Source organism: Dipodomys merriami, unplaced genomic scaffold (genome assembly GCF_024711535.1).
Source record: "Dipodomys merriami isolate MVZ:Mamm:240054 unplaced genomic scaffold, mDipMer1.0.p SCAF_1, whole genome shotgun sequence".
NCBI lineage: Eukaryota > Metazoa > Chordata > Mammalia > Rodentia > Heteromyidae > Dipodomys > Dipodomys merriami.
In genome coordinates, this window is record NW_027202270.1 from 12,059,586 (window position 1) to 12,084,907 (window position 25,322).

General features: G+C 35.2%; 1 protein-coding gene across 3 annotated transcripts in view; it reads left to right on the plus strand.

The window, feature by feature from the left end:
- The window catches only part of Cul3 (cullin 3), an 82,564-nt gene extending 58,285 nt beyond the window's left edge, over positions 1-24,279 (plus strand). For all 3 annotated transcript variants that reach the window (XM_070015951.1, XM_070015957.1, XM_070015948.1), the window contains 12 exons: positions 1,269-1,383; positions 3,450-3,678; positions 4,524-4,669; positions 5,535-5,711; positions 7,519-7,689; positions 8,712-8,819; positions 11,695-11,819; positions 12,254-12,350; positions 14,143-14,277; positions 16,258-16,444; positions 20,431-20,576; positions 23,811-24,279. In XM_070015951.1, the coding sequence (XP_069872052.1) occupies positions 1,269-1,383; positions 3,450-3,678; positions 4,524-4,669; positions 5,535-5,711; positions 7,519-7,689; positions 8,712-8,819; positions 11,695-11,819; positions 12,254-12,350; positions 14,143-14,277; positions 16,258-16,444; positions 20,431-20,576; positions 23,811-23,942 (1,768 nt within the window). In that variant the 3' untranslated portion in view covers positions 23,943-24,279. The remainder of the gene's footprint in view (positions 1-1,268; positions 1,384-3,449; positions 3,679-4,523; positions 4,670-5,534; positions 5,712-7,518; positions 7,690-8,711; positions 8,820-11,694; positions 11,820-12,253; positions 12,351-14,142; positions 14,278-16,257; positions 16,445-20,430; positions 20,577-23,810) is intronic.
- Positions 24,280-25,322: the final 1,043 nt, after the last annotated feature.

The following is a 25,322-nucleotide window of genomic DNA, read 5'->3' on the forward strand; positions in this document are numbered from 1 at the left end:
TGGGGGTCTTGTTACCTGGCCCAGGTTGATTGGAACTTCTGAGCTTAAGGAATCCTCCTATAGCCTCCCAAGTATCTAGAGAAATCAGTATGTACTGTGATACCTAACTGGCTTTTGTGTAAATCATTCTATTTTTGAACAAAAATTTTAAGTGTAGTCTAAAATGACTAAGAACTACTATTCTCAACATTTACATTTGGTGCCTTTTCCTGAAATGATTGCAATGCTATTTTTATGAAAAGACTTGAAACATAAGAGTGCCTTATTGAGTTCTCTGTTTTCAGAGCAACAGCTAGCTGGAAACATACCATTGTTGTTGTATTTTAGCATTGGACTTGATGAGGATTCCCAAAAAGGCATTTAGTGCATAAAGTTAGATTGCCCAGTAGTAGCTGGCAGTTCAGTCTAACTTACCTGCCTGCCTTCTTCTTTCTTCCTGCTTTGATAAAAAACCTCTCTGTTTTGGTGGGGTATTTTTTGTGTTTTCTTGGGTTTGTTTTTTTTTTTAGATTTCCTATTGTTATTATAAAGGTGATATGTAGAGGGATATATATGTACTATATAGTTAGAGAGATTGTGTCATGTAAAGAGTACATTTCTTTTGGACAGTGCCACCCCTTCCCTTGCTCTCTTCCAGTTTTCCCTGTCATCTTTCCCCCCACACAAGTTGTATAGTAGTTCCTTTTCAACATAGTATCTACTGAATGCCACTGCTCTCTCCCTGTTTTTTAAAATTAGTGAAAAGCGAGCGCCAGTGGCTCACGCCTATGCTAGCTACTCAGAAGACTGTCATTGGAGGATTGTGATTTGAAGCCAACCTGGGCAAGAAAGTCTATGAGATTCTTTTAACTCCAATTAAACACTAAAAAGCTGGAAATGGAGTTAATGCTCAAGTGCTAGAGCACTACTAACCTTGAGCAAAAAGCTGAGGGACAGTACCAGGCCCTCAGTTAAAGCCCCAGGATCGGCACCAAAACCAAAATCAGTGAAAATATTTGGACATCTTAAATATATTTTCTTCAAAATTTTTGAGTTACAATAGGGTAAGACAACTTGATAAATAGCTATTTGGTCAAAATCTGCTTTTCAGTTAAAATTTGGTCAAAATCTGCTTTTCAGTTAAAATAACTCCTACATTACACTATTGGGAGATAGGTCACTGATAAAAATTACAGTGTTCTAAAGATATTTGCATCCACTTGCACATTTTTAAATCTTTTGAATCTCTAATGTAATTCTATTATCATGTGATTAACTTCTTTTAACAGGGGCGCAATAAGAAATGCTTGCCAGATGTTAATGATTTTAGGTCTTGAAGGAAGATCAGTCTATGAAGAAGATTTTGAGGCTCCTTTTTTGGAAATGTCTGCAGAATTTTTCCAGGTAACTAGCAAAGATGAAAATAAATTGAATGTAGTAATTAATTTGCAATTTGAGCTTTTTGACTGAAACCTATTGAAGTAGATAGTGCAAAAACAGCCTTGTAAGCATTCTGTTCCACACTGTCACACTCAAGTAAATTAACTCTGGTAATAAATTGAAGAATTTGAACTTAACTGTGTTGTTTTAAAAAATGGTATGTTGCAAAATAATATAAATTAAAAAGTATATATAACCCCGGGTCAGCTAAATTCTAAAATTGAGGCTACATTAGAACCAATTTGTAATGAAGTAATGTAATAATGTATTTAATTATTTATAAAGTACTAGAACTGGTAACTGTTAGGTTTTAAAAAAGAGGTTGCCGAGTAAGAACAGCACCACGCACGTGGTATTTAGGTAAGGGGTAGGTTTATTCAGTAGACCTGCTGGGACCAGGCCAAGTTGGCCGTCCACGCGGCTGGGAAAGGCCAGGGAAAGAGAGAGCTTAGAAAGAGAAGAGCTAGGAAAAAAAAAAAAAAAAAAAAAAAGAGAGGAAAGAGCTAGAAAAGAGCAGAGAGAGCGTCTGGACCTGGGCCTTATCTAGGGGCCTTATCTAGGGTATGGGCGGAGAAAGGTGTGTCCACATCAAATTCAGATGTGACCTCAGCCCGATGCAGATGTGACCTCTTCCAGGTGTCCCAGTTGCCTAGGTAACGCAGGTACTGGGTGGAGACTGCTGTGAGGAGGGTGGAATCTGCTAGCCATCCAGGAGCAGACCTTACAGTAACCACACTCCATCTTGAAAGCTGCAACTATCTGAGTGTTTCACAGTTTTGTAGTGTTATCCTGATAGATGTGTAATGATACTAATTTATAGTTTTTAATAATAAACTTTTAAAAAATGAATGTAAAACTGTTAACTTAGTTATCAGTGGATCATTCATAAGAGCCACTAGATAAGTGTAAAAATGGAATTCAGGTATCAGTTTATCCATAAAGGATCAAAGGATAGACCTCCTGCTGGCTTTATTCTACATCATTTAATAGTCCACTAAGAAGAATTTTGTGGGCCACTTGTGTGCCTAGACTATGCATTATGAACTTAATTTAAACCATAGGAAAGTGTCACCTAGTTATACAAATTGGGAAATTTGACAGTTCTGATAGGTTATATCATGATAATAAGCTTCAGTGGCAAATGTATTCATGCATTTGTGTGATCACTTGCACATACTGTTTTTAGTAGTTAATGGAGTTGTATATAAGAATTTTGGGGGCTGGGAAGGTGGCTCAGTGGTAGAGTGCTTGCCTTGCATGCATGAGGCCCTGGGTTCAATTCCTCAGCACCACATAGCAAAAAGAAAAAAGCTGGAAGTGGCACTATGGCTCAAGTGGTAGAGCGCTAGCCTTGAGCTGAAGAGCTGAGGGACAGCGGCCAGGCCCAGAGTTCAGACCCCACGACCAGACACCCCCCCCCCCCAAAAAAAATTTTTTTTTGTTCAGTTCTTAATGCTTAGAACTTGGTTATTTTTTAAAACGTTAGAACTATTTGCTAAGAAGGTTGAAAATGTTTATATCAGTATTCTTAATAGTCATTTATACGAGTATGAAGTTGGATAAATCATTGGAATAACGTGAGATTTCTGTAAGGCTGGTATTACAGACAAGATTAATACTGATGTAAATGCTCTTTTTCAAAACTTCAAGTTTATCCTCCTTTGAGGATATGATGGGAGTGGGACTTGGTAGACAGCAGTGTACCAGGACAGCTTTTGCCAAATAGTAGTCCTTATATATTCTTACCATAAAACATAGAAGGAGAACTTTGCATTTCTACATGGGTCAGATATTTCTATTTGAAGTATTTTAGCCACGTTTAAAAACATTGCTTACAGATTTAGTCTTAGGTAAATAAATACTTAAGGACTATAATCCAAACATATGATATGAATTTGTTTAATGAGAAATTATATAACATGAATATAGTTAGGTCTTATGCTATTTATACTGATTTATGGTAAGCACTATAAAAATTCTACAAAAACAGATACATTGTACTTCTTTTAATGCATACTTTTTAACTGCAGATGGAAAGCCAGAAATTTTTAGCAGAAAACAGTGCTTCAGTATATATAAAGAAAGTAGAAGCTAGAATTAATGAAGAAATAGAACGGGTAATGCACTGCCTTGACAAATCAACTGAAGAGCCCATTGTAAAGGTGGTGGAGAGGGAACTCATTTCTAAGCACATGAAGACTATAGTAGAAATGGAGAACTCTGGTCTAGTACATATGTTGAAAAATGGAAAGACAGAAGGTAAGCGTCTATTGAAAAATTACATTTCTACCAGTAATTTTTGAATTCTCTTAGAATTAAAGTAGATTAGGAATGCCAGTTTTCTAGAAATTGTGAGATATGTCATTAAGTTACTACTGGTTATGTTGATAAGATTTAATGCTAAAATTTTATACCCCTTAAAACTGAAGATTTCAGACTAGAGCTTTTTTCCCATCATTTGAAGTTCTCTCATTTCGTATTTTTCATGGGGAAGATAATGAGGTTAAATTTGTTCAGGCCAGTGAGCTCCTCTTGAATTCCTATACTTTTTCATGTCACTGGGTTTTGATGCCCTTTATTCCCACATACATTCATATAAGTTTGGTTTTTTTTTAAAAAAAAAATACTATTCTTTTAAAATGTTTTCACCTGTAAATGTAAGTTTTCTTTAGGTATTTAGTGTGGTAAGGGTGCTAAAAAAGCAAAAATCCTGGTGTCTTTCATATTAATATATTTAGATAAGTTAGTAGAAAAAGTATCCATTTTTGAGGTAACACTGACATTTTTGATAATAGCTATTTACTTTCTTTCCTGAAAATTTTTTAATTGATCAATGTCATAGAAAAATCCTAGATTTCTGATGCTTGCTTTAAAAATTATACTTTTATGAGCTATTTAAAATAAATGTCTCTGCCATTATTATTATTATTACCTTTTAGGCACATTTTAAGAATATTCTATCTACTTACTTTTAGTGAAAGAGACATACCCTACTTTTCACTTTGCTTTTTTAGTAGTCACATAGTGATAATGGAAACTTGAACACAGATTCACATTTTTCTTCCATTCTCAGTGTAGCTAGTTTGTTTTCTTTCTGATTGCAGACCTTGCTTGCATGTACAAGTTATTTAGTCGTGTGCCAAATGGTTTGAAGACAATGTGTGAATGTATGAGTTCCTATTTGAGAGAGCAAGGTAAAGCCCTTGTTTCTGAAGAAGGAGAAGGAAAAAATCCTGTTGACTATATCCAGGTAAGTAAGAAAAGATTCTCTTTATGAAAAAAAGTCATTTTGACAAGTACTTTGGGTAAGCCATACATTATATACTAGTACACGTAATTACCCTAAATACTTTAGAATTTGTCAAGGTGTGCATATTTATGTCAGGGTGCCAAATACAGGTGCTGCTTTTTGTTGTTGACCTTATCAAGATCTTTTAAAAATGTCAATGAAAGCAAACATATTTTTTTTTGGGGGGGGGGGGGAAAGGAGGTCTGGTCGTGGGGCCTGAACTCTGGGCCTGGGCACTATCCTTCAGCTCTTCAGCTCAAGGCTAGTGCTCTACCACTTGAGCCACAGTGCCACTTTCAGCTTTTTTTTCCTTTTGCTTATGTGGTGCTGGGGAATCGAACCCAGGGCCTCATGCATGCAAGGCAAGCACTCTTACCACTGAGCCACCTTCCCAGCCCCAAAGCAAACATATTTTATGTGTGCTTTACTATTTATATACCTTAAAATGTTGGAAAAAGCAAAATAGCGTTTTAGCCAAATACTTTGTCCCCAAACTCTATTTTTCAAATAGTCCTATGAATAAGTTTTGACAACCGTGATATTCTTGTATTAATGCAGTTTCTTTAATCCAGCTAGGAACTTTTTTGTTGCATTTTGTTTACTACAGTGTACGTACCTAGAAAAGATGGACTCTTACCTGTCATCACTGGCATTTTGAATGTAGGCTTAGATACAGTCTGGACAGCAATAAAATAGACTGTATGTATAACTCTGAACCCCCATTTATTACCAAGGAAACTAAGGCAAAACATATGATCAAAAGTATGTTTATTATTAATGGAAAAAGTTTATAATGCATTGTAAATTTCTTTGTTTTGTTTGTAAGGGTTTATTGGATCTGAAGAGTAGGTTTGATCGCTTTCTCCAGGAATCGTTCAATAATGACCGGCTCTTTAAACAGACTATTGCTGGTGACTTTGAGTATTTTCTCAACCTCAACTCCAGGTCTCCTGAATACCTCTCATTATTTATTGATGATAAGCTGAAAAAGGGAGTCAAAGGGGTAAGTACTAGTGCATTTGAAAATATAATTACAGGAAATAGATTTTATTTGTTGATAAGTTAGGAAATTTAAAAATGAGGGAATTTTATAAATACAAAATTAAGTTATGAGCTGTTGAACAGTCATGATGGTCATTGACCATCATGTATACCAGTGTGTAACTGGTATACAGTTAAACAGCCATAGTTGGTAAAGCACAGATGTATTTTTTGGCTGAGAGATGTACCATAAATGACAATAATCTGAAAAACTCTCTGGTAGTACAGGGTGTTGCTTGCTTCCATCCGGTTTGTAAAGTTTATATATCAGAAATACTTGGATTCTGGGCATTTGTGAGAACAGTTAGAAGCTAACTGAAAATGGTTTAAAATTATGTATTAAAGTTTAGTTTCAGGCACAAGATATCTTTGGGATCTTGAGCTCATTTGGAAGCATAGAAAATCAGATTAAGCATATTTTAATCACATGAGTTCATCTCTTTGGCTTCATCTTGGTATTTGAGATAAAGGGAAAAAAAATCAAATAGCTACCAATTACACAGGCAGCAGCTATAAGAAAGTTAAGATTAAGAGTACAAAGTTAAGGATAAGTTAAAATCGAGATTAAGGGTATGTAATTACAATCTTAATCTCCTTTTAAAAAAATTTTTTTTTGTGCTTGTACTGGGGCTTGACCTCATGGTTTTATGCTCTTGCCTGAGCTTTTTAACAGGTTAGTTGGAGATAAGACTCTCATGAATTTGTCTGTCTGGGCCAGCTTTGAACCTTGAGCCTCAGATCTCAACCTCTTCGAGTAGCTAGGATTGTAGATATGAGCCACTGGTCTCCTAGCAGAGTCCCCCCTTCTCCCTCTTGGCTCTCCCCTCCCCCCTGCTCTCCCACCCCGCCCCCCCTTGTCTCTCCCCCCTCTCTCTTCCTCCCTCCTCCCTCTCCCTCTTCCTCTCTGTCTCCCCCCCCCCTTTAAATATAAGCTCAATATAACCAACCACAATTTCTTCCTGCTCTTACTTCTTTTTTTTAATTTTATTTTTTATTGTGAAAATACTGTACAGAGGGGTTACAATTACATGGGCAAGATAATGAGTACATTTCTTTTCAAGCATTGTAGCCTCCTCCTTTCCCCTTCCCATCCCTTCCCATCCTCCCCCCCCCCGCCCCCCCAATCCTCCCCACACCTTCCCCCCACACACACCGAAGTTGTAAAGTTCGTTTTTGACATAACGACTTGTACATCTCATTGTTGCAATGGGTCCACCTGTATCCCTATTTAAACCATTTGTTTTTCCTCTTCCCCTCCACATATTATACCGACATCAAATACAGTGAAAGCAGGGGTTATACTGTGGGGGAGGGACATACAAAGCAACAAAGAAATAATATTATAAATGCGTTAGAAACAAATGCATGAAAGAAAAAGAACATTTGAATACATATCTTAGGGTTCATTTCCCTAACATCTCCTTATCTGACCTTTTCTGCTTGACTCAGACATATACTAGATATTGCAAATAAGGGAAACCATGCCTGCCCTTATTTCTTAAATAAGGGCAAGGACTCTTTTTATTGTTTGGATTTAAAATTTTTTATCCTTCTGTTTGCAAAATTTAAGTGGGTTAAATGAAAGTGTCTTTTGCTACACAAACTTCTTTCTACATATGGTGCAAAAGTTTCTAAAATATTCTTTGTAACTAAAATCTCTATGCCTTCTCAGTTATCCCTTATATATTTATTTGTAGGTGAGATGTGATGCTGCTTTCATATAGCTATCAATATATAATTTTTAAGTCATCTTTTAATGAATTTTGCAGCTAACAGAACAAGAAGTAGAAACTATATTGGATAAGGCAATGGTCCTTTTTAGGTTTATGCAAGAAAAAGATGTATTTGAACGTTATTATAAACAACACCTGGCAAGAAGACTTCTCACAAATAAAAGTGTTTCAGATGACTCTGAGAAGAACATGATATCCAAATTAAAGGTAAAATTTATTTTTAAGATGAAAGGAACGTATTTAACTAATTTCACTTTATTATGGAGCACCAGCACTTGGGCTGGAAATTACTGACTTTTTTTTAAACTTAAGGTATCACTTGTACAAACAGGTTTCATTGTGATGCTTCTATCTACATGATTTTAAATGCTTGTTTCTGAAGCCACTAATGTAGGTTGTGTTTGAACAGGACATATGCTGTGTTCCTTTGTTCAAGTTGTGGGATATTCAGAGTTCTCTGGAGTTTGTATTGATGTGGTAGGTAGGATCATTCAGAGAGGTCTGCAAGAAGATTAATAGACGTGAAATAGTGTGTTTCATTAAGAATGGTCATGAACTACTTAAAATTGTTTCATTACCTTTTATATTGTAATGATGATATACAGAGGGGTTACAGTTACATAAGTCAGGTAATGAATACATTTCTTTTTGAGCAATGTCACCTCTTCCCTTGTTTTCTCTCAATTTTTTCCTTCCTGACCCCCTTCCCCAGATTTTGTATAGTTCATGTCCAACAAAGTATCTAGTCATAATGCATCACTGCTGCATTTGGTCACCGTTTGTCCACCATTTCTGTGCTCTCCCTTACCCTCTCCAAAAGATAAACTTATATATAAGACAAAAGGTGCAGAAACCTAAAACAGAGGCAAAGGCAAAAAAAAATAAACAAAACCAAGCAAAATAACAAAAAACCTCATTTCTTTTTCTTGGAGTTCATTTCAATAAGATCACATGCACATAGCTATTGAACCTTTATGATCTTTTCTTAAGACTATCTTCCTTTGGTTTCATTGACCATGGTGGCACACACCAGTAATTAACGAGGAGGATAAGGCAGGAGGATCATGAGTTTGAGACCAGCCTGGGCTATACCATTAATCACTTTTGTTTGAATCACCTAAGGAGCTTGTGGAAAGAGCAGTCAGTTTGGGGCCCTACCTTATTGGAATCTCTGAACAATTGTGAGAAAAATCCATTCATTTGTATAAATCTGTTTTTTTCCTCTACAGACTGAATGTGGATGTCAATTCACATCAAAACTGGAAGGAATGTTTAGGGATATGAGCATCTCAAACACAACTATGGATGAATTCAGGCAACATCTACAGGCAACTGGGGTAAAGCTGTTTATTTAAAGTTCTTTGTAATGGAAATTTCATAATCAGTCAACTAGTCTGCTAGAATCATTTCTTTAAATGCATTACAGTGTCTATGTCTGCAAGTGCTTAAAAGTATTTTTTCCATATGTCCTCTTTTTCGCTGTGTTCATTAAAATAAAATTTTAAATTCTCCTAAAACTTAAGCTCATTTTTTCCACTTGAAACGAATGCATTGAAAATTTAATGAATTTACTTTTTGTAACCATCATAAATTGTGGAAAGAATACAAGCTTAGGAAAGCTTCCTAGAGTTCTTTTCTCCCTTTATCCTGAGGCTGAGTTATTTTGGGATAGTTACCTCAGCTTTTTTACTTCAGTATTTTCATTCTCATTGTAAGTTTAGCGTAAGTTCCTCATATCCTAAAGAAAGGAGGGTAATAAACCATAAATTCAAATTTTTGTGTGTCCTCAATGTGTTTTATGTTGTGATTCCTACAAGATGTTGAGCCACAAGTTTTATACCTTTGGAGTTCATGGGGGAATTTTATTTCTTTTTATAGCAATTTTCAACTTTTATTTTGTTAGTGAATTCAATAGTCACTTAAAGGTTTCTTTCTAAGAGACCACATATTACTTGGTAGTTAAGGAACTTCAGAATCACAACAGATTTGGAGGCCTTTCTTTTAATATTTAAGTAAGAGGTCTTCATTTTTACTGGTAACAGTCTCATCAGATATAAGATAGGAGAAATTCTGTAGTCTGGTCACCTATGTATAGGTAGAAGCATTATGAGTCCTTTTTAAATAGTTGTGTAATTTGTCTCATAAATTGAGATTTAATAGTGGAAAAGAATCTAGCAAAGAAGTATATGAGAAGTAGAAATGTGTGTGGACAGGAACTAAGTGATTGTATTATCCCAGATTATTTTTCAGTGGTTTTGAGATTTTTACTTGTATAGACTGATGAATGCTTGTATTTTCATACATCTTTCTATTTGCTATAATAATCTTTCTTATGCACACACATATAAACATGCATGTATACATATTGAGTGCTAACCTTGCAAGGATAAATTTTCTATGAAAAATTTTTTGGGTATAGGTCCAGTGCCCTGTTGTTTTGGAAGTGTCTAAATAAACATGTCTATAATAGTTGAGACTTCTAATAAGAGAGTTACGTGTTTTCCTAAGTTTTGTGTTAAAATTATTTTATTAAAAGTAATATTTAACCAAGTTTTATTTATAGTGTGCTTTAAGGAATTTAGGGTATTTGTCCATGTTTTTCATTTCCTCTGTAAGAGGGAAGAAAACCTCCATTCTGTCTTGTTACATATTTTTATATCAGCAAGCCATAAAATACCCTGACAGACATTACTGGTACTTTTATCTCTATATTGGTTATTTTTCAATATAAGCTAAGTGGTTTCAAAATTGCACTGGGATTGCTAAGAGGAAGAAGAAAACCAGTACAAGAATCATCGTTCTCCTCATTTACTAATTCACCAAGTGTTTGGCTGCTGAGCATTCTTCAGTTTACTGGGGGTATAGCAGTGAATGGGACAAAAGCCTTTGACATGGTAGAGCTCTCATTATAATCACAGACATAAGTATAAGTAAATGAACAGTTGTAGAAGGAAACAGGAAATACCTGACTTAAAAGTGACATATTGACAAAAACATCTTAAAGGAGATTAAGAAACAGGATATGTACATATATAGGAGAAGAAATCGGAGATTTTGTGTTTTCATCTCTGAAATTATGGGTAGATCATATATATTGATAAAGAGTGAAAGGATTATTCAGCTAGTAACACACATTCCAGTTTGCAAATTATAAACCATTCACCACCTTGGCTGGTGATAATCAGAGTCTCTGGTATGATGCTCTCTTTTCAGCACCACCTAAGATTTTTAGTTTCAGTTTCTTTTTTTGTTTTTGTTTTTTGTTTTTTGTTGGTCGTGGGGCCTGAACTCTGGGCCTGGGCACTGTCCCTCAGCTCTGCAGCTCAAGGGTAGCACCTTACCACTTGAGCCAAAGCTCCACTTCCCGCTTTTTTCTGTTTATGAGGTGCTGAGGAATTGAACCCAGGGCCTCATACATGCAAGGCAAGCACTCTTCCACTGAGCCACCTTCCCAGCCCATAGTTTCAGTTTCTTTAAAGTAGAATAATCATTTAGTAGATAACTTGTGAAGAAATGTGAGTATGGAATGTTTCTTGATCTCTATCACCTACACCTTTAAAGAAACATTGCTACATTTGCTACATTATCCAAATTGAAAAAAAAGATTTATGATGATGTTATAAATCATAGTGTATCCATAAAAGTGTATTTTGAAATACTTGACAATTTCTTGAACATATATTTTGAAAAGAACAAAATACCTGATGAGGTTTCCAGCATATGTTATAGAAATATTGGAATTATAATGCAGGTATTTATAGCACAACTGCTATAAATGTGTCTTGTGCTAGTCAGCTGCATTAACTGTTAAAACATGTAGCTGAAATTTGGGTGTTAAGAATATGTTACTTATTTGGTATGGTATGAAAAACTAAAGAGAAAGATATTATAGAATTTTGCAATTTACCTAAAAAAAATTTTAAAGTACAGAACTTGATGTTTCTAATCCATCCCAGTAGGACACATGCTAAGAATTTTATTTTGTTCAGTACTTTTAAGTTAGCAGTTTGTGTAGTAACTATTCTTTGCCAGGATTATTTGACTTCAGGAAATTGTAGATAGTTCCAACCCCCCAAATTGTTTTCATTTACTGTACATTGGACATGGAGATAATTACTTTGATACAAGTACTTTGATAATTCTAACACAAGTATGAAATGGAAAACAAGCCCTAGTTAATTTTAGGGGCCTGTTTCTTTCTGTTTTGTGTAGGTATCTTTAGGTGGTGTTGATCTTACAGTACGGGTTCTCACAACAGGATACTGGCCCACTCAGTCAGCCACACCAAAGTGCAACATCCCACCAGCACCAAGACATGCTTTTGAGATATTTAGAAGGTAAGTTTAAGTGAGACTTTGCATAAATAACTATCCACAGCCAACGCAGACTTTAGCATACTTGATTCAGAATAAATCATACTTTTAGTACGTAAAAAATGAGTAAAATCTTGTCAGAGGATTATTTTATTTGTTCTTTTTATAATATTAATCATGGATGGTTAGTAGGAAAGTTTTTTTAGTAGAGTTAATGCTTATCAATAGCTTACAATAAAACTGATTATTGGATTACCATGGAGAACGCTGGTCTTACACACATCAGGGATCAACTAGTGTGTTGGAGCAAAATCTCTACTTGCCCCTCAGTTTCTTCTCTGTGAAGGGTTGGGAGTAAACTTAATTCATAGGTTTCATGCCTCTTGAATACGTTTGTAAGTTTGTATGTCAGATATGTGAATTGCATGATTCTCTAAACCTGTTTTGATCCACTGAAGGTTCTACTTAGCCAAACACAGTGGTCGACAGCTCACACTCCAGCATCATATGGGTTCTGCCGATCTTAATGCCACCTTTTATGGTCCAGTTAAAAAGGTAAATATTAATAGCTTGAACATACTGAGTGAATTAAAATAAATCTATATAACTGATCAGAGATTTGTGTGGGTCTGATATTCAGAAGAGCTTGTTTTCATTGTGTAAGTTTGAACTTATTCAAAAAAGAATTTCTCTATTTCAAATACTGAATACTGATGTTTTGGCATTGATTTATTCTAGTCCTTCAGTTGCTAACTTCATCTGAAAATACGAAGATACCAATAGTTTTCCTTAACTAATAAAACAGTAACGATGAGGTAAAACTCAAGATCATGTTGCATAAAATAATATGTAGAATTGATTTAATAGCATAAAAGGCATGAGCCCTTTTTCAGAGTCTCTTTAAATCTTTGTTTCTAATGAATCAAAACCAAGAGAATGATGATTTGTCAGACATATAAATATTAGTGGAGTTATAAAAATTACAATGCATAGTGGTTGGTTATTTATTTATTTGCTGGTCCTGGGGCTTGAACTCTGGGCTTAGGCACTTTCCCTGAGCTTCTTTTGCTCAAGGCTAGCACTATACCACTTGAGTCACAGCACCACTTCTGGTTTTTTGAGTAGTTTATTGTAGATAAAGAGTCTCACAGACTTTCCTGCAAGGGCTGGCTTAGAAATGAAATCCTCAGATCTCCACCTCCTGAGTAGCTAGGATTATAGGCATGAGCCCCTGGCACTTGGTAACAATAATATTTTGTAATACCTAAAATAGTGAGATTTGCAATAATAGGTTATTATAATTATTTGGTGTGATTCGGATTAATCATTTGCCATAAAAGTGAAAGCTAATACAAAGCCTTCTAGAAAACCATTTTTAAAAATTACCTAGTTGATTTTAATTTTTGAATCTTTATATATAACATATTACTGTAAAAACAAAGTATTTTTTAGTATTGTTGGAAGTATATAAGTATCATAATTTTTTTACTTTGAAATGAGTGAAGTCTTTTACAACTTGCCTGGTAGAAAATTATTTGAGCCAGGCACCACTGGTGGCTCACACCTGTAATCGGAGGCTGAGATCTGAGGATTGCATTTCAAGCCAGCCCAGACAAGAAAGTCCATGAAACTCTCATCTCCAGTAAAACCAGATGTGGCAATGTGGCTCAGGTGATAGAGTGCTAGCCTTGAGCTGAAGAGCTGAGGAATACCACCCAGGCCCAGAATTCAAGCCCCACCACTAACAAAAAAAAAAAAAGGAAGAAAAAAAAAAAAACAGAATTATTTGACATATTTGACTGGGAATGGGAAGCCCAAAACAGAGACTACAGACAGAACTGGAGTTTTTCTAATAGCACTTTTGACCATTTCTTTAGAAATAATAGATTTTTCAAACATGCCCTTGTTAATTATTGAGGACCTAAGGCTCCACTTTAAACCTCTTAAGTCATAAAGCAGAAATAGTTTTTAGAATGACATTTTTGGTCATTTATTGCTACTACTGGAAAAGAAATAAAATTGTTAGTGGTATTTCATAAGTGGGTTGTGATTATCATCCCACTGTGTACTGTTAAAATAACTTGAGCTTTAAGTGTAAAGGAATTGTTGATTAGTTACTTATTCAGCTACATTAAAATGTTCACAATGGGAAAAATGAAAACGTCCTAAGCAAAGAATCTGTGTATGTGTGGTAGATAATAGATGCCTTTTCATGGAAGAGTGAGTAAAATAGTTTTATTTCAGGGAGTAGTGGGAGGAAGGTTATAGGACTGATTTCTGAAACGTTGTTACAGTCACCCTGAGATAATTGTATTTTGTTTCTGTTTTTAAAAAACACATCAAACAGGAAGATGGATCTGAAGTTGGTGTTGGAGGTGCACAAGTTACTGGCTCTAATACACGGAAGCACATATTGCAAGTCTCCACTTTCCAGATGACCATATTAATGCTCTTTAATAATAGAGAAAAATACACATTTGAGGTATGGGTTTTGACTATGTATATTATTGAGTCCTATCTAGAAAGTCGCTTTTGTTTTTATATACAAATTATGTGTGATTGAGTATCAAGAATATTGATTAAGCAAGTGTTAAGTATCTTTCTTGAACATTATTTATAGGACTTTTCAAACTGAGATGGAGTTAATTTTTATCTTCAGTAGCTATTTTTTATAGGTATATTTAATCTTCAGGTTCAGTTAACTGTTTAAGCAATTTGAAAAGCAGTTTAGTGCCACATTTTGAGAAATAATATTTCTGGATTATTGGCCTTGTTTAGAACTTGCAGTCTTGCTAAAAGTACAGAAATACATGAACCAAAATAAAATGGGATGCAGTCTCATTCTTTTCTTGTATCATAACAAAAATAGGGAATTCCCCTTAGTTTAATCTTGTCCCTAACATGGGAAATCTGAAGAAATCAATGGAAAAGATCCATCTTATGATTCTTTCATACCTAATACTGGTATGTAAGTGGGTGTGTTCATGCATACACATTAATATACTAATACATGCCAGATAAAGATGAATGGAGAAAGTCAAAGGTTACATTTTTGAATTGCTATAGTTAGCTCTGCAAGTGATTGTCATTTTAAAATATCACTTAAAATATTTTTAGTTTTTTGAATATGAATAAATACATAAATCACATTATATGCATAATATAATTACATCTTAATAATAACTTCAATAATTACACTTTAATTTTTTGAGATTAACTTCTGTTTGAAATGTTTAACATAGTGGTAAAGTGAGGCCCTGTTGGATCACATTTGTAATCCTAGATATTCCAGAGGTTAAGATTTTAGGATCACAGTTCAAAGCTAGTCTGACAGAAAAGTTCACAAGACTCTATCTTCAGTTAACTGGCAAAAAGGCCAAATTGAATTATGGTTCAAGTTTTGTGTGCCAATACCATGTTGGTATACAAAATACATACCTGCCTATGAACACACATACACGTAAGTACATAAGCGCACAAATAACATAGTTACAGATGCACAGGTTATCTGAGGCAAAGGAATGTGCATGATCTCTGAAATTTATATTTCTCTTGAGTCCTGACTTTTAAAGTCAGTCACAGAGGACTGCAATTCTCTGGTTGTACTATCAACTTGAGAAGAAAATTGTGAATTAAAAACTGCATGGTGGGGCTGGGAAGGTGGCTCAGTGGTAGAGTGCTTGCCTTGCATGCATGAGGCCCTGGGTTCGATTCCTCAGCACCAGATAAGCAGAAAAAGCGAGAAGCTTGGCACTGTGACTCAGGTGGTAGAGCGCTAACCTTGAACTGAAAAGCTGTGGGACATGCCCAGGCCCAGAGTTCCAGCCCCACGACCAACAAAGAAAAACCAAAAAACTGCATGGCATTTTATCCCAAACTGCTTCCCTTTTTCTTTTTATTGGAGTATGTTATTCATACCCTAAAGTTCTCATCTGGACTTCAAAGCAGATTTCTTAATAGTTTATTGTTTTATTTTACTTTTCAGGTATTTAGGTTGTTTATTTCATCACACACACAGTAGATATAGTTAATTTAGATTCTAAATTTTGATTTTCTGGTAGAAGGCCTGAGCTCATTTGTTTCTACAAAAGTATATTGCTAAGCCAAGTAGTAGTGTGAAAAGGCTTGGAAAATAGTAAACTATTTGGAAAAGTGGTTAACAGTGCATTTTTACCTAATTCTGAAGCAAGTTCCTAGTATTGTCTTCAAGGTAACAATTTTAGAGTAGTAATTGTGTTTTCTGAAGCAAAAAATTTTATGTATCTTTAAAAATATTAAGCAATTTGAATCCATTTTTCTATTCAGATAATCAGATTTTAGTGCCAACTCAATATTCAGAGCATTCTTTGTTGTAAGTTATTTAATGTGATTCCCTCTCTTTAGCCACTGCTTGATCAATTTACTTGCTAGTTAACTATAATCTTTCAGAAAGTCTAATTATGTCAATCTGGTGATCTTTCAGGAAATTCAACAGGAGACAGATATCCCTGAAAGAGAGCTTGTTAGAGCCCTACAATCCCTCGCATGTGGCAAACCAACACAGCGGGTTCTGACGAAAGAACCCAAGTCCAAGGAAATAGAAAATGGTCATATATTCACAGTTAATGATCAGTTCACATCCAAACTACACAGAGTCAAGATTCAAACAGGTATCTGAAATTATTTTTCTCTCTGAAAAATTATATTTTTTTCTGTAGAAAAAATGATGTGTTGGATTTCTTTCCTTAAAAAGTGCTGCTTTTTGTTATAACAAAGGGAATGCTCATGGTGCTGCCTGACACTTAGGCGTGAGAAGTAAAGCAGCTTTCCTTGATGTTTCTGCTGGCACATGCCGCTGAGTCCAAGTGTGGTAAAAGTGATTCATAGTGGGAACGTGGTACTCCATGTGTTCTTCAGCAAATGAAACACAATTTTAAGAGCATGTTAGGACTTACAAGGTAATTTTTCTTCATGGAAGCTAACTTTTACTACACTTGATCTTACACAAAGGGTTGAGAAGCAATGGAACTTACTTTCTAAAGCAGTTCTACAGATTTTTTGGAGTTGAGTTACCTACATGAAGTTTTATCTTTAGATGTAGTATCTTACATTTTGATATTAGAAATTATCTTTCTGACTTAAAAACAAATGACACTGTTTTGAATAATTTTTAACAGTTTTTGCGTAGCCTTGTGACACAAAATACCATTACATATATAACAGTGCAAGATTTGTGTTTTCTGTGTATTTAAATAGAAAAGCACTCTTGCAGATATTAAAAATTAATGCATTTTGCTGCTTGGCTTAACTAGTAATAGTACTGCTAACTCCTCCATTATAGCTAATATATCCGTATAATAAAATGCTTTAAATATGTTTAAATTTTACTTGTACATTAAGAAATAGTAAAGATTATCTCATTGTTAATATACATTGACTCAAGAACTTTATAGGTACACTTTTAATTTGTTTTCCTTTCTGACCTCCAGTTCTTTCTGTGTGCTTAGTGAACTGGAGTGCTGTCTGTTCAAGCCTTGACTCCTTGTCTCATAGGTACAAAACATAGCATTTTAAACTTAATCCACCCAGATTGGCCCATGTCATTGTGATATATTTGAAAGGTAACAATGAAACTGTTAACATGTATGACAGAATTAAGCTTATTTTTTCCCTTCATTGAAAGACATGGGTATAGGTTTGGGAAATGTGTTTTAGATTTCAGGGCTTACTTATCTTAGATTTGGAGTGAATATAGATCTGAAATGCCTACTTCCACCTTGCTTTACTATAAGTAATGTCCCCCATTAATATTATCAGGATTAATACTACCAAAAATTAGTGTCTGTGAATTTTTAGTTTTTACTGTTGAGTTCATATATCCTTTGTGTGTATGTGTGTGTGTGTGTGTTGTATGTGCCTATGATAGTTTAGTATGTCTCAACACGAGCTGGGCATTGATGGGCTCACATCTATAATCCTAGCTACTCAGGAGACTATTTTTCTAAGGATCAAGATTCAAAGCCAGCCTGGGCAGAGAGGGCCATAAGACTCTTATCTCTAGTCCAATTAACCACCTAAAAAAATGGAAATGGAACTGTGGCTCAAAGTGGTAGAGCACTAGCCTTGGGCAAAAGAACTCAGGGACAGTTCAGGCTGAACTCAAACCTCCTAAAAAAAAAAAAAAGAAAAAAAGAAAAAAAAATAGAGAGATACAATGCTATAATGAAGGACTTGACTACGTAGGTTCTCTTACAGTTCTTTTCAGTGATAAAATTGTGCCCCCCCCCAAAAAAAATGCTTTTCATTTGAAGAATGGTTTTTAGGTGATCTTGGCTCATAAAATTTTAAGTGAAAACTTTCCTTCATTGGTAAATATTACAACCACTCTCTTAAATAAGCAGCATAAGCAAATAACTCAAATGCTTTTACCTTAAATTGCAACAGGTTTTTTAAAGCAATTTTTGAGAATAATTAGATTCCTGGTAATCCTCAGCATTCCCATAGTTGGCCATTGACTCCATTCCTACTTCCCTTTCAAGCCTACTGCTCTCAGGGTACACATCCAGCACTGTGCAGAGGAGTTTAAATATTAGTTTTTTTTCTCCAAATTTCTATTTTTTTCTCCCTAATTTCAAACCCATTAAAGCATTTCCACATGAGCCTTCTCTCTGCTTCTCCCTTACCATATGTGTATCATTATTTATTTGTAGGTATGTATGTAGATACATAGATATGTTGGTTACAACAGTTGAAAGTAATGAAGTATAAACATCTTAACACTTTGCTAATACTTCAACACATAACTCCTTAGACTAAGATATCACAGTAATTAATATTCTCTCAGGAAAATTAACAATCTTCCATTACCTATATGCCACAAATATTTAGTTAAATAGTTAAATACATTTCAGCTGTTTCAATATTCTTTCTGTTTTACTTTGTAGATCCATGATCCTATGAAGGTTTCCACATTACAGGTTTTTTGGTGGGGTTTTTTGTTTTGTTTTGTTGTTGGTTATAGGGCTTGAACTTCTGGGCCTGGGCACTGTCAAGGCTAGCACTCTACCACTTGAGCCACAGCACCACTTCCGGTTTTCTGGTGTTTAATTGGAGATAAGCGTCTCACGGACTTTCCGGCCCAGGCTTTGAACCACGATCCTCAGATCTCAACCTCCTGAGTAGCTAGGATTACAGGCGTGAGCTACCAGCGCCCGGCTTACAGTTTATTTTTATTTTCTTTACTTCCATTAAATTTATGCTATAACTTTTTCACAGAACATTGATTGTTTTGAAGAAAACCTTCTTTTTTTTGTTTAGACTATTTTCATCTGATGTGTTCTTTTTTCTAAGATAACTGATTATCTTATCAGAGGTTTACTAAAAGTACTATTCCTCCCCACCCCCACCTCCCACTTCCTGGGTGAACATTGGGCCTGGGTACTATCTCTGACCTCCTCCCCCTCCTCCTTCCCCCCCCACCCCCCCAAGGCTAAACACAGATCCACAACCAGCTTTTTGGGTGGTTAACTGGAGATAAGAATCTCATGGACTTTCCATTTAGGCTTGCTTTGAACCATCTCAGCATCCTGAGTAGCTAAGATCAAAGGCATGAGGCACCGTTACCTGACTAAAAGTCCTATTCTTAACAAAAGGACTCTTTAATTAGAAAGAGCTGAATGGTTATGCATACCAGAATGATATTCTAAGTCTAAGTCTGCTAATCTTATGGCTTAGACATGTGCCTAGGTTTAAGTCAGCAAAGTTCTAGGTACTTACTTTTTTTGTAATCTTCTAGTTTCTATTACCAGAAGCATTACAAATACCTTCTTTTATGAGCACATAACACACGGAAGTTACCAGTTTTCTTTGTCTACCACTCCAGTTAGAGCAAAGTTGTAAAAGAAAGGGTCTTCTATATTTTATCCTGTAGTAGCTGCTTTGCAGGTTATAGGGCAGACTATCCTAGAGACTGGAAGTACAGTATATGTGTGTGATGATGACTAGGTTTTGGCAGGAGGTGTAGGTGAATTACTTACCTATTTTTGCTCCTAATCTTTGTGGGACTTTTCAGTTGTTTGTTTAGATGACAAACTCTTGACAATACTTTCCTCAACTTGATGTCTTAGAGTTAGCATTCATTAAACACAGTTACTTACCTATCTGAGCTACTTATGGTGAAATATAACTTGGAGTCGTGGTGGTAAAATACTCCGTGACCAATTGAATGCCATGAAGAAGCCACAAGCAATTCAAAAGTATATTTATTTTATATATTTATTTATTGTATTTATTATACATTTATTTTCTTTATATATTTTTATATTTATATTATATATTGATAATTATATTTTACTACTGAAAATATCCAGCTACCATTACTGAATTTTTAAAAATTAAGTTCATATTACTATTTATTGAAACAAATTCCAGGAAATCATAGCATGGATTTTTTGATGATGATGGTCATGATAATGGTGTTTGTTTTTGCTTTTGGTAGTTGTTTTGTTTTGGTTGTTCCTTTTTATATTGTTTGAAGGGCAAAGGGGGAAGTGCAAAACAAATTGACTTTGTTAGCTATTTTACTTTCTTGTTAAGTTTTCATGTAAACTATTTTTTCCCATCATACTTATGGTAAATGCCTTTATTTCTGTTTTAGTTGCTGCCAAACAAGGTGAATCTGACCCAGAAAGGAAAGAAACGAGGCAGAAAGTAGATGATGACAGAAAGCATGAGATAGAAGCTGCTATAGTGAGGATAATGAAATCTAGAAAGAAGATGCAACACAATGTGTTAGTAGCAGAGGTAAGCATGCTGAAAAGACTGATTAGTACTGAAAAGGCAAAATAGCATTAAGGAAGTAATCAGTTAATTGGAACTTACCACATACACTGCACATCTAAAACAAGACACTCATTTGATAGTCTGCATACTATAAGAACTTAAGGTATTCATAATGAAAATGCTAGGAATATGGTCATGTGAAGAATAAAGAAGATTTCACTGCTATTTAAAAATCTTGGTGTAAACTAATGTACGTGTATTTCTGAAAATTAGTACTGGTTACTGCTTATTAAGTACTTCATTTCACATATTAAGAGGAGAAGACTATGAGCCACATTTACATAGTCAGCTAAGAGATGAATAGAAGAGAAAAAATGAGACAGGAATTGAGTTGTTCAGATTTCTGGCCTAAGTGACTAAAGATTGGTCTCTTAACACTTGAGAGTTATATATGTTTATAGTCTGGATATCAGTTAATATTTTCTTGTATACTTGACATTATTATACGTTAGCATAACAGGAGAGGTATCCATTACATACTGATTGAATGTTGGGGTTGGAGAATGAGGATTAGAAGTGAATTTAACCAGGCTCTAGTAGTTCACACCTGTAATCATGGCTACTCAGGAGGCTGAGATCTGAGGATCACAGTTCAAAGCCAGCCTGAGCAGGAAAGTCCTTGAGACTCTTACCTCCATTTAACCACCAGAAAACTGGAAGTGCACTGTAACTTAAGTGGTAGAATGCTAGCCTTGAGCTGAAAAGCTCAGAGACAGTGCCCAGGCCTAGAGTTCAAGCCATCCATGATGGGGCTTGAAATAAATAAAAAAATAAAAGTGAATTTACATATGTGCATCTGATCATATAAATAATATTTATCAAAATGAATTCCGGGAAATGGAAACAGGATTTTTTTTGTAAAGAAAAAGAAGTGAATTGAGAATTTAACTATATAGGAATTTAATTAACCATTGGGTTAAGTTAAAATTTCAGGGATAGCATGTTCCTTATGACATAAGGAACAATGATAATAGCAAATGGCATTGCCTTTTGAGCAATGGATTTCAAGATACACTTTTTGGCCCAGCTGCACTAAATCACTTGTAAACTTTTAAAATACAGATTCTAAATTTATAACCCAGCTCTGTTAAATCAGAAACCTTAGGCCTAGGGCACAACAATCTGCTTTTAACTAAACATTCTAGGTTATTCTGAAGCCTGTTCAAACTTGAGAACACTGCCAAAGAATCAAAAAGAAGGATAATGTCCTGGGCAGAAGAGAATTGCAAGGAGTTGGGTGGTTAGTAATTTGAAAGAAAAAAAAAAGAACATGAAAAGATTAAAGTGAATGAGCACTTGAGACAGATCATCAGTTGGATTACTAGATAACTTACCCAGACAGTTGAAGCCTTGGGAAGTAAATGAGGTGAAAGTAAGGACAGAGAACAGCAATATGGTTAAGTGGTAAGTTAGTGATAAGTAGGGGCTTCTGGACGTTCTTATTCCCCTAAATAGGAGGATAGTAAAGCTGTTTATATGCTAAGGATAAAAGAAGGGGGATGCTTAAAAAACAAAAGGAATGAAAGAAGAATGAGAAGATACCAACATCTAGGAAAAGAAAGGTGACAATTGGACAGGAATGCGAGTGGTAGACAATATTAATGGATATTACTGAACGTGCCTCTTCCTAAGAGGGCAAGGCAGGTGTCAACATTGTGTGCTAAGCTGCTGATAAACATAAATATGGAAGCGGGGGTGGGGAAGGACCCCTGGCCAGGAAGGGATTTGAGGGATGTCAAATTGGTCTCTCCTCTGTGTAAAACAGGATGTGAGATTGTCAGGCACAGCACTTAAAGAGCTTAAGGAGCTTGGGAATTGGAAATAGTATCTCTCAAAGAGTGGTGCTCAAGAACTTTGCATCTACTATAAGTTTGTGTTAAGCAGTCATTTCCAGAGTTTGGCCAACCTTTTTGGAAATGGCCGGCTGTGGAATGAAAGCAGATACAGACAACACATTATAAATGTGCGTTGTATCTTTCAGTGAAACTTTCCAAAAATTAAGCCTGTTTGCACTCTGACTTCAGTGTGTTGATTCCTGATCTATACAGACAGAAATCAGCTTTACTTAGCAGAGACTCCAGTACATTTAACATGAAATAGTAGGTACAGAATGTGTATTGGAACAAAGGGTGTTTGTGGAATAGGAATCAAGCACATTAACTGTAGCTAAGGTGGTCTAGAATATAACCTAGTCTAGCTGTAAGGAAGGAGCAAAGGTCTAAGAAAGCAGTACATAGCCTGGAAGAAAACAGTGTTAAGAATGAGGAATTCCACTGGACTAAGAGCAAGTTTTGATACTAGAAGAGTAATCATAGAAGGATGATAACTTTTGGTATACAGACTAAAGTGTTACTTAGTTTCAGAAATTCAAAGATTTCAGGGCTGGGAAGGTGGCTCAGTGGTAGAGCACTTGCCTTGCATGCATGAGGTCCTGGGTTCAATTCCTCAGCACCACATAAGCAAAAAGAAAAAAGCCAGAAGTGGTATTGTGGCTCAAGTGGTAGAGTGCTAGCCTTGAACTGAAGAGCTGAGGGACAGCGCCCAGGCCCAGAGTTCAGGCCCCACGAACGGACCCAAAAAGAAAAAAAAAAAAAAAAGATTTGAATCCACAATTTAAAAAAAAAAACTAGCTTATGGGATGGATGGATGGATTATGTACAAGAGAAGCCGATTATTTTGAGGTCCACAAAGGTTTAGATTCATCTCTGCTGGCTCTGTCATTTATTACTTGTTCATGTTTCTCCTGTCTTATTTTCCTCCTTTATTAAATAAGACAGCCTACTTTGTGGGGTAAAGAGAATTAATTAACACAAAATTATTGACACATAATGCATAGGCAGTTTGCTGGTGGTTATACTATCATGTCAGTTCTGTGAACTGGGAGAATAACCAAAATGTCAGTAGATATATTATCAAAATGATTAAATTCTACAGTGGTAGATTATACTAAAATAGTCAAACTAATTCAATTACTAATCTACTTTCATCTTTCACATTCTGATATAAGGGAGTATGTTTTTATCCAAACATTACATTTTCAACTAAAACCTTTTTACATTTTCTATACTTTTAATTCACTAATAACATCCCTAAAGTTTGACAGAATAAATTGCTGTGTGTTTATATGGAAATGTTATAGTTGAAGAAATTTTTCTGGTAAGAATTAGTCTGTGTGCCCCCTCTTTTTTTTTTTAGGTAACTCAGCAGTTAAAGGCTCGATTCTTACCAAGTCCAGTTGTTATTAAGAAACGTATTGAAGGACTTATTGAGAGAGAATATTTGGCACGAACACCTGAGGATCGCAAAGTATACACATACGTAGCATAAAATGCGTTCAGAAATTCAATTAATTCTTGGACTGTACTCTTCGCATGGACTGGGAAGTTCTTTTAAATCATTAATATTAAGACGACCATCTCTTCTATTAAATTGCAGTACATGTTCTAGACCATTCAGATCAAGTCTTTACTCCCTTTGAGAGTTTTCAACATCAATTGATTGAGCTTCAGGCTTTTCAACGTTTATCCCTGTAGAGATCATCTTTACAGTTCCTCGGGAAAATGTGAATGTGCCGCGTTCTGTTCTCAATACTGTGTGAAAGCAGGAAAAAATAAAACAAAAATTTAGAAAATACAGCTCATTAAAATAAAATTGTTGGATTTCATTCCCCAGGTCTTCAGTGTTGATGTAACTGTGTTTCTGTAGTGTTGCTTATTAGCACTTTGCTCATTGTGTAAGTTGGGTAACAGAAACGACAAAAGAGATACAAATTCCTAGTTATCTTGCTCTGCTTATGACGTTTCTTTAGCTAGTCTTGTTTAATTTAAAGGTTTGATTAAATATATACAAAGACCCGCGCATTCGATTTGAGCATGCTTTATCCTCCACTTGCACTAACTAATCTTATAGCCTTATGACCAAGAACTTTTGTTTTGGGCTCAGTACATACTCTGATTTGGTTTTTCCCTATTGTAATTTGAGATTTCCCAAATGAAGTCTTACAATGATTAGGTTTTGTTCTGAGTTATTTCTAGAGAAAGAAAATATTTTAGTATGTATAAATTGTACAATAATTTTTTGCTGTTGTACTTAACTGCTAATAGTGGATTGTATAGGGTGGTGTTTTCATTTATTATAGCAAAGAATAAATGAATTTAGGATACACATACCCACTAATTCAAGTATGTCAGAGCACAAGTTGGCAGCTGGTTATATTTAATTCAGCCCCTTTGAAAAGCACATATAGTCTACACATTGTCCATAAATATCTTAGGTCCCTCCCCATACACAGTTTAAATATATATTTTGGTGAAGCTGTGGTACATTATTAATTTTCTGTTTCAAAATGCAGTCTAAAGATGCAATAAATATGATTACCTTGATAGTTTTAATGAAATCTTCAGTTCTTGCAGCTGTGTTTTGGGAAGTGATTGAGCAATATTTTTCAGACCTGATGATTCTTGTCCTCTGACGAGTCATCGTTCCATGTTTTCGAAGATGTGCTTTGTGCTGAAGATTCATGTTGTTCTGTGCTTCCAACTGTCACCAATGTTTTTTTTACCTGATTGATCTGCCAAGGATTTTAGTTTGCTTTCACTTCAGAGTATTTTTATCTTAAATTTTATTTAATTTTGTTTCATTTTTGTTCTTGTAAGACAATGTTTCAGATATGTAATTGGGGCAAACCACTATAGTCTTCTGTTAGAT